General features: G+C 38.8%; 1 protein-coding gene across 9 annotated transcripts in view; it reads right to left on the reverse strand.

The window, feature by feature from the left end:
• NBEAL1 (neurobeachin like 1) overlaps positions 1-12391 on the reverse strand; it is an 86480-nt gene that overhangs the window by 21644 nt on the left and 52445 nt on the right. For all 9 annotated transcript variants that reach the window (XR_010651532.2, XM_065840639.2, XM_071811470.1 and 6 more), the window contains 12 exons: positions 11927-12080; positions 9934-10062; positions 8389-8694; positions 8135-8284; positions 6964-7121; positions 6255-6379; positions 4540-4666; positions 3842-3990; positions 2849-2982; positions 1978-2079; positions 660-755; positions 434-558 (listed from right to left, as the gene is read on the reverse strand). Coding sequence is in view for 8 of the 9 variants with exons in the window: in XM_065840639.2 (XP_065696711.1) it covers positions 434-558; positions 660-755; positions 1978-2079; positions 2849-2982; positions 3842-3990; positions 4540-4666; positions 6255-6379; positions 6964-7121; positions 8135-8284; positions 8389-8694; positions 9934-10062; positions 11927-12080 (1755 nt within the window). In the remaining variant the exon portion in view is untranslated. The remainder of the gene's footprint in view (positions 1-433; positions 559-659; positions 756-1977; positions 2080-2848; positions 2983-3841; positions 3991-4539; positions 4667-6254; positions 6380-6963; positions 7122-8134; positions 8285-8388; positions 8695-9933; positions 10063-11926; positions 12081-12391) is intronic.

Consider the following 12391-nt stretch of genomic DNA (forward strand, 5'->3'; position numbering starts at 1 on the left):
GAGTTAAATTTTATTTCAAAGATAATAATCTATGCTTGGAAAAAAAGAGCAGGAAGCACAACTCAGGCTCAATGTTACCTCCCAGGATGGGCAGCTCAACTCACAGTATGATTTTGTATTCCTTATCTTGAAGCAGACAATGGACATAGTATTCTCTCTGCAAGTTGCTGGGTCTTTAAGTGTTTCTCCAGCCTTTTAGTGTTTTTTATCTCCACATCTCAGAAACAACTGAAAATTTGTCCTTTCAGTGCCATCTAAGCTAACTAATCTGAATACAGTAGGAACAACAAATCATAACCTTTGCAAATGCACCTGTGATGTTATAAAACTAGTTTTTAAAACTTTCACTGTCACAACTTTATTTTTGAAATGTGTTATTAGCCTGAAGGCTCAGAAAAGATAGAGAAATAGAACGGAGTGTTCTGGTACATACTTCTCTTTCACAGCCTTGGCATTCTTTTCATTTACCACCCCTATGGGTTTGGACAGATCTCTAAAGACTGCAGGATTGTTCAGGTCCAGTTCTTCTGAAGTATAATCTCGTAAAATCCAAGGGAACTATAAAAGAGTCAAAGATAAAATTGAGATTAAAAATCCATCTTTCAAAATAGAAAAAATACAACTGGCAAAAAAATAAAAAATTATTCTTTTTTAATTACCACAGGATATTGAGCAAGGTCATTGTAAGTTCGTCCTGCCATTGTGTTCAGCTGAATAAGGTAGTCAAAGTTGGATATTTCTCTATTCACCCATTTCTGAAAGACAGAAAAAGATACAATGGAAGTCACTACATCAAAGATACCACTATTGCAAATTACATGTTGTGGCAGTGCTTATCTGCGAGAGAACGGCATTGGCAATTGAAAGACACACAACTGCAAGAATGCTATGAAAGTCCAAATTTAATTTCTCCTAATAAAGTTTATTTTTGCTTTGATTCAGTGACTGTGCTACTTATATTTCCCTGAAATCGTGTCCATGATTGATGTCAGTACTGTTTTAGCCACAAGGCAGCACACAACTAGCAGCCTCAGAATAAAATAAAAGAGAATAGAAACAGAGATTAAAGACACAAAAAGGCAGCAGGCAAACAAGTACTGAGAAAAAGGGGACCAGAACTTTGAATCCATTAGAGTTCTAAGGTCAACACGTATTTATAAATTGTTCTCCCATTGTTCAACAGTACAGGAGTTTGTCAACTAACATTATCCTTGTGCCTTTGCTCCACTGTTATATTTTAAAACAAAGAACATACAGAGCTGTGTTCAGAAGGGCTCAATATCTGTCTGTAGTGTGATGGAGCCACTTCATTACAGATGATATTTTCTCTATTTAAATACATAACTTGATAGCTTTTATCGTTAGGGAAACAAAGAAAAAACTAAGTATTTCCAATATTTTAAAAATCATTTGTGATGATTCCTCGCTCAGAGAAAACAATATTGTGGCATGAAGAGATGAAAATTAAAACCACATTTACTACATTTAAAAATGTATCCATGTGTAGGGTAATACAGATACTTTGATGTTTTCCTTTTATACCAACATCAGTAATTCCCTTAACACCGTATTTCCTGCTTAATCTTGATGAGTTTTGTTGAAAGCCCCATCATGAAAAGGTAGCAGGGAAAATTATTCGCACATGTAGTGAAAAAAGTTCCAAAATGGGTACTCAATATCACGGACTGAAAACAGAAGCAAGTCTGCTACATGTTTTCTACTCTTGTTGGAACCCTTGTCACAATCTCATCAACAAGAGGCTGCTCCATCCGTTTACCTCCCTGACTGTACACAACAAGACACAGTGATTCTAAGAATACGCATGTGAAAGTCCAGGGGCCAGACTGAAGGTACCAAAATTGGCAGTCACCTTCTAAACACCGGGGGGAACAAAGTCAAATCAGTAGTACAGGATGTTTCAGGGCTCCTTCAGGAAGCAGAGGAATGCTTTAGACCGTTTGTGCTGAATTCTCATACCTGCATCAAACCTGAAGCTTTAAAAAGTTCCTGTGGAGATCTTGTCCCAGAAATATTTGGAGAACGCAGTGACAATATTCGACTATATACTTTGTTTCGTACCTGTTAGAAAACGGCATGAATAAAACAATTATTCTGGAGACTGACGCTGACAAGTAAACAACTTCTCTGCTATTTAAAATGTGAAATAAATGGAATACAATTATGCTTTAAACACTTCTATCTCTTGCCACATAAAACGTTTGGACATGGATAGACGTGACATCCTTCAGTTACAGGATACAAAGGCAACAAATAATATGAAGCAGATTTTTTTACTTTTGTGTAGGTGCTACACAGAAAAAAATCACTGTTGTCATAGAAGTCTTCTAGGAAATACTGCTGCTGTTCAAATAAAATTATACCAATGTTTTTCCTACAAAATTATTGCAAAGGTTTATTTGCTAAAAAGGACCCAACTCTCCACAACATTTTATAGGAGCTATTCATAGACTGACTGTGGCAGAACGTAAACCTCCATCTCTCCCCCTCCCTCCTTCGATATGGAAGGAGTAGACACATCTCCCCCTCTCTCTGCTTTGAGGCTAACAGCTGCTTTTGTTTGGCCCCAGAGCCTGCTGGCCAGGGCCATTAGGAGAAGGGAGTGCCGAGGCACCAGGGAGCCGCTGGGCACCTGCAGCCAGTGTGGGGGATGTTTGGAAGCTTCAGGGGCAGCCCACAGCCAGGGTAGGGGTGCAGAGAAGCTTCTGGAATGCCCACAGTCAGATCTGATCAGGCTATAAAAAACAGGATTCTTGTCGAGGCTCCGCCCCTTGCGCGCGACCTCTTGGAGTTAAGAGCTGAGCCACTGCCGCCAGGAGCCACTGCCTACCTCTTTATTGAAGTTGAGGAAATAGTTGGTTTGATCAGTCAGGAAGATCTCCAAAGCTGACCTCCTCAGGTTGTACCGACGCAAATGGATCTCTCGAATTTGAGAAAGGTGCCATTTGAAATCAAAACCTACCCCTAGGAAGACAATTTTGATTGTTGACTGGGCTTACATAAAAAACTTTTCATTTAGACATAACGCAGTATCATTTCCAATCACCCCAGAGTTATTCCTAGAAAAGGTCAATTTTATGTGTGGCTTGATTAACCATCTTACTAGGAAAATATAACTTCAGCTATTGTTCTACTGAAAGAAAGAGGTAGCAGGGAATATCTGATGGAGTGTATAATTGTTTTTGCTTTCTGATCCAAGTCACTTTATAAATGTATTCTGTTGACAAAAAATATGACCCTTCGGTCTCTTAAACAGGCTTGAATAGAGGCTTTTATGTTTAGAATTCCCAAAAGGTCAACTACCTGATATACTGGTTTTGAAAATTTTACCAGTATTTGTCAAACATTTCAGTTCACTGTTTTCATACTCAACTATGTATATTCTATTAAAGTTCACTGAACTAATATACATTATTAATGTTCACATACTACTACCTTTTAATCATCACTTACTACTACTTTTTGATCAATGTAAGAGCAAAACATTTGTCAGGGAGAACGTGGAGGTGCCATTTAACCAAAAATTTACAGGTAATGACATTATGTAGTCAAACTTAATTTTTTTTCAATAGGTTAATTTTTTTAAGAAATACTCAGAATGGCAAATCCAATTAGCAGCTCAGCAAGTACAATTCCAGATTCTTGATGCTGAAGGGATCAGCCAGCTACTGACCAACAAGTACAATATTAATTTCAAGTACAGATGCACAACTTGTCTCTTCACAATTAGTTTGACACTCAGTCTCAAAAAAAATTCAACTCAGCCTACTGAAAAAAGAATGCCGAACTGCACTGAACAGAAAGAGACACTGATCACACTCACCTTCCTCTTTTTCAATGCTGCTGTCAAAGAAATAGATGTGCTGGGTAGTGATCTCCAGCCTGCCAGGTATCACATCAATTACTGTAATGAGTTCACAGTCTTCAGACAATATCAGCTTTTCTTTCTGACTTTGCTCATCCTTCTCATCCCTATAAAAATACCACTAAGTGTTAGGAAGATTACACAGTTGCTTGGGTACTTGGTAAGAGTACAGTTCAGAAAATAATGAAATTTGAATGGCATTAAAAGTACAACATAAATGACTATATGAAGGTACTTCCATCAGCAGTCTTGCATGTTTCAGACTAGACTACAAAACACCATTTCATAGCATTACTCTTCAGGCTTGATATTTCAGCCTTGGGCACAATGGACTTGATCTCCCCTGAAGTATGAAAACATGAGGCTGCATTTACCTTGCTTATTTAACTGCTGGGTGCTTAAATTATCTGGCCCAGAGCAAAGCTAAGTCCTGGTTCATGAGACTAAAGCTACCTTCAGAAGTATTTGAAGTAATGGTTGCTCAGAAGTCTGTAGATGTGATACATCACAAACAAGCGTTTAATTACCTTTATGGTACAAGAAAATACATGGGTATCACTCAGAGAAACACCACTTTTCTGCTGGACTTCAACAGCACAGACACACATAGATGAACGCACAACATCACATGTACAGTTCTGTTCTGCTGAACTTACAAATTGGAACTGGCTGTGGTGTCGTCTTCTGGTAATTCAAGAACATCATCTTCCAAGTCACTCACTTTCACCTGCTTCACCACCTCCAGCAGCAGAGAGTCACTAGAAGGCTGTGTCTGGTGCACACCTGTCAGATATTGCAGCTCAGAAAATGTTTGCTATGACACATTGGGAAAGCTGAACTCCTGAGTGTACCTTCAGCTGTCAAATCACAGAATCCCAGAATGTCAGGGATTGGAAGGGACCTGGAAAGCTCATCCAGTCCAATCCCCCCGCCTGAGCAGGAACACCCAGATGAGGTTACACACGAAGGTGTCCAGGCGGGTTTGAATGTCTGCAGAGAAGGAGACTCCACAACCTCCCTGGGCAGCCTGGTCCAATGTTCTGTCACCCTCACTGAGAAGAAGTTTCTTCTCAAATTTAAGTGGAACCTTTTGTGTTCCAGTTTGAACCCATTACTCCTTGTCTTATAATTGGTTGTCACCGAGAAGAGCCTGGCTCCATCCTCATGACACTCACCCCTTATATATCTGTAAACATTAATGAGGTCACCCCTCAGCCTCCTCTTCTCCCAGCTCAAGAGCCCCAGCTCCCTCAGCCTTTCCTCACACAGGAGATGCTCCACTCCCTTCAGCATCTTCGTTGCCCTGCGCTGGACTCTCTCCAGCAGTTCCCTGTCCTTCTGGAACTGAGGGGCCACAACTGGACACAATATTCCAGGTGTGGTCTCCCCAGGGCAGAGCAGAGGGGCAGGAGAACATCTCTGACCTACTGACCACCCCCTTCTAACCCACCCCAGGTACCTTTGGCCTTGCTGGCCACAAAGGGTCCAGTGCTGGCTCATGGTCACCCTGCTGTCTCAGGACCCCCAGGTCCCTTTCCCCTACGCTGCTCTCTAATAGGTCGTTCCCCAACTTGTACTGGAATCTGGGGTTGTTCCTACCCAGATGTTGGTTTTAGCTGAGTAAGAAATAACCAGACTTCTTAGATACTTCTGGGAGAAGCAGAACACTAAAGATAGTCCCTGAACTACATGATATACATGTCAAATTGTAATAGTACAACAGGAAGACACAAACACATTAGAAAACTGAATTTTGATGTGGACATTTCCAACAAAATATTTTGCAGTGTTCTGTCAAACACGGTTAAAGCATGCAGATTTCATGGAAATACACTGCATTTATTTTTTGCTTATTTGGGTTTAAAAGACTGTTATTTTTTTGGTTCGAGTCTTGACATCCAACACATCAATCTTAAATAACAGTTTGCAGCCTTCACTCTGCTGTTTGGCATATTTCTGAAACAAAGTGATTCATATCTATGCATTTTAATTATAAGCTCCAAAAGGTTGTAAAGAAATAGTGCCTGCATACTCTGATCTCATTGTGTCCTTTTCTTGGAAAAATCTTATGCAAGAAAGCTGTGTGACTGTTTATTTTTAAACCAAAGGCTTTCTGTAACTTTTTGGCACAAAAACTCACATTTGAATAAACAAGAGCAAATTAATTCTACTCAGTGGGAAGATGGTGTTTCAGGTCAAAGTACTACTCTTATGTTACCTGTTTTACTATACAGGAAATAAAGAAAAAAAAATATCAAGATGTAAGTATCTACCATACACTGATTCTTAAATACAAAGAGTAATACGTGTATCTTTCTTCAGTAAAGACTAAAGAATCCCAAGTGAAATAGCAAATACAATCCAACTTTACCTAAATTATCCCTCAGGTCACTAGCATCCTGATGAGAGTTGAAGCTGTAATTCTGCACCAGTTTTAGTCTCATACGTGAAAAATTTTCCACATTTGAAAGCTTCCAGTGAACAGGACGCTGTTCCCTTGGAAAACAAGAATATCCATATAAACAGTTAAAAGAATGTAAAGAGCTATGTGAATTCATTACAAAAGAGTATATATTTAGAAAAATACTGGTCATCCACTTGTACACTGTAAAACAGAAGAGCAATAAACTGCATTTTAATTTTGTATTTCATCTTGCAGTTCTGATCAACCTAAAGTACTTTGCAAACAGTATTTATTTTCTATTATTATTATTTTAAACTGAAATCAACTTAACACATAAAAACTTAAGGTCTTTATTAACAAGTCTGTTCTCTCTTTTCCAACAGAACCACCAATCTGTAGGATGTCTCAAAAAGTTTTTGCAATCGCTTCATTGATAACTAATTTTTCTGGTCACTCGGCAAGAGCATCCAGAAAACTACCTCAGCACTACGCTTCAAACTTCGCATTTTGGTAACTAAATGCAGGACACGTTATAAAGGTGCACTGAATGTTAACTTTACATCCGAAGAATTGTTATAGGAGTCAATTTGCCAAGGTTCACATGAAACAGTTAAGTTAGTCATGTGAGCAAATTCCTTTAAAGTATCATATACAGTTTGATTTAAGAACTTCTTACATTTCAGCCCAAGGGCCGCGTTCAGAGAGGAGGTAGAGCTGGGCTGCTCTCCACTGTCTCAGAGTAGCTGTGTGTTGATTGTGAAGTTGCTTTAACATACTGTTGTAGCGCAGATTTTCCTGTCGAGCTTTTCTGCTGAACGGTTCCACAAAATGCTCCTGAAAGACCATTAAAAACAGATCTAGCACTGAAATAACTCTGACCTTTGAAAACACACAGTTTTGTGGCTTGCAAGAATTCTCACAAATTAAGAAAGAACAACAAAGCCTAAGCGGTAAAGAATTCTGAAAATTTAAGGTAATGCTTACAAAGGAAATTTTAAGCAGCTTAGTGCTGGAAGAAATGGCACCAAACTTTGACTTTAAGATGTGAAGAAAGTATTATCAATGCTGAATCCATATGAAAAGACTTCTTAGTCATCAGAAAAGTGGTCAGTATGGTAATCCTATTGTAATACGTAGGATTTTTCTTTAAACTCCTGTTCTAGAATGTGACTCATATTCTATCCTTCCTTTAGCTACTTGAATAAAAGAGGACCTACTATAAGGATCCTTATTAAGATGACAAAGAGAAAAAAGAGAAATGTAACCTAGCCATATTTGTTGTAATTACTGGTTAATTCTATTGCTTAAACTGAGTCAGTTGAGAAACAGTTCTTCCAAATGTTAAATGTTAATGTTAAATAAGAGCTGTTCATTATTTTAAATACTTTCACTGTATTGAAGTAGGGTAAACAACAACAACCACCACCAAAACCAACAAAAAACAAACAAAAATGAAACCAAACCAAACAAAAATCCCACACAAAACAAAACATACACACACACCACACGCTGACTCATCTCATAATAGATAAGAGATTTTAATAATTCAAACCAAAGTAAAAGGACATGCAGCTTATATCTGAGCATAATTCCAGGTTGCTGCACTATGAGAAAGGCCTCATGTCCTTAAATAATTCTGCTTACAGATAAGACTCTTAAATAGAAAGAACATAATTAAAAAGCATATCCTACAAGTATATCAAGTCACACTGCCCATAAAATCTTAAAATAATCAACCTGCCTGCAATCACTTGAATTGGAGCATCCTGGAATTCAGTTTCTTCATCTTTTAGAAGGCAACTCCCAAGACAGTTCTAAGAGAAACTTGCACTCACTCAAAACCTTACCTGGAATTTAAGCTTACTTTCTCCTCTCTCCCGGTCTCGCTTGTGCATGTTCACCATAAATGCTTCATAACAATCTCTCCAATAAAGTGTCATCTGCTCATGATCATGTCTGAATGAATTCTCTTCATACTGCTTCATATTTGGAATAATCTGGTTCCAGCAAAACAAAAAGCACAATGTGATTTCTGAATGAGTTCCTCTCCTTTCATGGCTAAAAAGAAAGGGAAAATGATGGAAAATAATCTACTACTTACATATTTGCCAATATACATTTGCCACTCAGCAGAGCTGCAGTATTCTTGAAAATCCTCAAAGAAAGATGGGCTGCCATTGGTAGGAGGCAATGAAGGGAGATGCAGGTTCATGAAAAGAAGTTCATAAATCTTGGATACCAATGTCCGAACAAGGGGAATCAAAAATGAGTAAGTTTCTGTCTTCTTTTCAATTGATCTACTCAAGATGCCTTCCAGCTTCCCCAGGATGTAGCATGCTTCGGGTTGGCTCTCAACTACTTTGGTCTGAAGAAGTGTGTTTAGTTTGGCTGCTGCCATAGCACAGACCTACACAGAAAAACAACAAAAAATGAATGCAATACTCAAAATGGTGATTTTGAGCACAGGACTATGTACATATTCTGGCTGCATCCTGGGAAGCCTAAGGTACACATCCATCAAATATGGACACTGACCACTTATCCATCCTGTAATAGACCAAACCCAAGCCCACTGCAACCACAAACAGCTGCATTAAGACAATCCCACACGTAAACTAACAGGCCTGGCTTTTCTGAAGGGCTCATTCCAGGCACAGCCCTGCTAACTTTGCTCCAAATGTTGATTTGGCAGAACAGTCCAGGTTCACGTGCACTTAAAATACATAAACCCTAAACCACAAATAGATGTATTTTATGGTAGAAACAAAAAGTCACAATCAGAATCACTATCTTACTGCCACTAGTAGTGCCTACATAGTCCCAGCTTCCAACAGCTTGGCCTCTACCTCGTTCTCATGCTCAAAAGGTGCACGTTGGCAAGACTGTGGAGTAAATTTGCAAATGGTAAGAATTAGGGCAAACATCTTCCCTGCACAAGGATGAAGGACTGCCATCAGTCTGCTCACTAGATGTCAGCTAAAGCCTTCTCATTAGCTGCATTTTCCTGAAAAGCCAGATACATATTTTGGTAGACATAGCAATGGTATGCAAGGTCACTGATAAGGATGGATGCACATCTCGTAAGAGGGGCAACTAGAAATAGGTGACCAAAACACAGACCAAGTGAGTATAACATCCCATTCACATGATACTTCATATAAAAGTGGGAGATCACGAGGATGTCATCCCTTTTCCTTATGGCCGACATTAGGAGAGGACCTTGTGAGTTGTCCCTGCGAACTGAGGCCTAGTGACAGACTGAATCCAGCTCCGGCTGGCTGCAGAATCCAGCCCAGGACTTCGGGTGCCAGCCCCACATCTACCAGAGCAGTTGCCAGGACTTTCAAGATCAGTTTTGTATATTTTGTATTATTTTCTCTATTTTATCAGTAGCATTAGTAAAACATTTTAGTTTTTCCAACTCTCTTCTCTCTGTCCTTCTGTCCCTCCTGATCGCCTGTCCTGAGTGGGAAGGTAAGAGAAGGAGGAGCTGAAGGCGGAAGTTGTGGGTGAGAGTGGATTAACAATACATCTGCCACAGTTTTATTGTCACCCCGCAATCAAAACCTTGACATCCATAAACCATGACAGTTACAACAAACACGTGCTTAAAACACAGCACTACTAGCAGGAATTTGCCACCAACCTGTAAGTTATCTTGTGCAATGAATCCGAGGAGCAACCGGACTTGTACCTGTGAAAGCCTGTTTGCCTCTGGGCCAGCAGAATACCAGACAGACAGGCTGTCCATGAGAGTCACCAGTTCTTCCAAGAGCTATTGTAAAAACAGACTGGCGTGAAATAAAATTCACAACAGCTACTCCAGTCGGAAACACAATAATTTTAACTAGCTGAAGAAGAGGCTGTGTTCATAGTTCTAACTTACTCAAACCCAGAAAATTATCCCAGAACACTGCACTGCAAAACAATTGCTGACTACAAAAAAATATCTCTAGCCCCATATGGTGAACTTAAGTGTTTCCCCTGAATAAAGCCAAAACCAGCATATGGTATATATGCATATGTTTTTTCCTATAATTCATGTCCAGTAAATGTCATTTCCTTAGGAAAGCTAAAGACTCCACAAGTAGGATTACTACAACTGAAAAGACACTATTATTAAATAGCACAGATCTCACACCAACTTGCAATTTCTGCGTTTAGTATATATAGGACTTTATTCTTTTGCTTTGTATTTTAAATTATTTGGCTGTAATGCTAGTAATTTACCAGCAATAGCAATGCACAGAGTGCCCTGAGAAGGAAAACAAGGCTTCTTTCATGAATATCTGATTTAGTGAAATACCTGAAACTGTGTAACAACCTATAAATATCTTTAAAAAAATATCAAAAATATAGGAGGCAATCCTTTCTGTATTTCTACACCAGGGTAGGTATTTGCAGGTAAAGGGCACATTTCACTATCCAGATGTGTTTGCTTAAAACCACTATACCTTCATACAGTCCCTAATAAATTACTGAAATGTAAAAGAATTCTTTTGTTAAGCCTCAGAACCACAGGAATGTTTCTGTGGCAGACTGAAGGTTGCCCTGCTTAGAACATTACAGTGTATTAAATTCTCCCCAGCCACAGGGGAAGATAATTTATGAAAGTACTGTTATTTTCAATTCAGACTTGCCAATAAGCATAGCTCTCATTACTCTAAAGTTCAGATCTCATTTCTCATTAGATTTCACAAAGCCAGATCACAGCAGAAGGCAAAGCTTCTACCAAGAAGAGACTTTTTAAAACCAAATGATTAAAAGCTTTGAGATCAAGCTATGTTTACTTATAAGCAGGCACTTTGGAGAACAGTTTAGGAATTACTGTGTTGACGACTCTCAATATCACACTTTTTTTTCCCCCAAAAAAAAAGTAGCCTTAAAAACCCTGATTTTTTTCAGGATTTACAATGAAATAATGGTGGTTTCCATATAATGCCTCTTCCCTTTAGCCTTGAAAAATGGAAAAGGAATGACAACTCAGCAAAGGAAACAAGACTACTGCCAGAAATGACACAAATGTTGAGGCAAATGATGGGGGTCTAAAAGACAGGAGAAAGAGCCAGATGGCAGAAAGCTCCTTTACGTTACCTATTGTGTTGACTAGTAATTTTCTTCCACAGATCTCACATTTCTGACTCTGATATAGAAAACTGAGCTATTTGCATATATATGCACAAACTTCTGTTGAACTTCCAATATGGGTCAAAGCCCAGAAGTGACATTTCTCAGCTTGCAAGCGAGAGCAGACTTTTGGCTGTTTTTTTATTCAGGACGCACACAATGCATCATACCTGCTGATAAACAGTGCAAAATCTGCTTAGGCTACAACTGACACTGTTTCACTAGCTCCTACATTTTCTAAATATACCTCCAGTCCGAAAATACCTGGATTTTCAATAAAGAGTACCACTTATATGCCTATTTAATTTGCAAAATTAACTATATTCCATGTAGTAAGTATTCATGCTTTTTTACTCCTTAAGGGGCAATCTAATTCATTCCACTGCAGACACTTACTCTGTAGCATCTACCATTTAAAAACAATCCTAGAAGGAACAGCAGTATCCAATCTGACAACTTTTTCAGTATTATTTCAGCCTACATACAGTACTTCCATTATGCAGTTACTGTACCTTTTCTGTCCATAAATTTGAATTAACTAGTCCTTCTGCCTGCAGGAAATCTTGTACAATTAGCAAGAGCATGAAGGCATTTTCAGCATGTGCAGGGAGAGCTTTTGAATCTCTGTTGTCAGTGACTGACCATTCTAACATCTTCTCCAGCAAGCTGCATAGAAAACAAAATCCCAAAGTAATTATTATATGTTCTAAGTGTAAGTGGTCTAAAAAAAAAATCCAATTAAGTATTTAATTGAGCATCTTAGTCTGCAGTGACATAACTGTCATCTTCTTGATGAGCCAATGAGGTAAAAGAGATTTTGAAAAGCTCATGAAACCAGCAATACATCTTCAAAACCTTATCGCCACATGACACTACTAAATAGGTAGCAGAACATGATTCTGACAGTATGTCAAGAAAAGTACATCTTGTTGTGGGACACCCACCCCTTCCCAGCTTCACTAAAGCCCTTTACTTTC

This window comes from Patagioenas fasciata, chromosome 7 (assembly GCF_037038585.1).
Source record: "Patagioenas fasciata isolate bPatFas1 chromosome 7, bPatFas1.hap1, whole genome shotgun sequence".
Lineage (NCBI taxonomy): Eukaryota > Metazoa > Chordata > Aves > Columbiformes > Columbidae > Patagioenas > Patagioenas fasciata.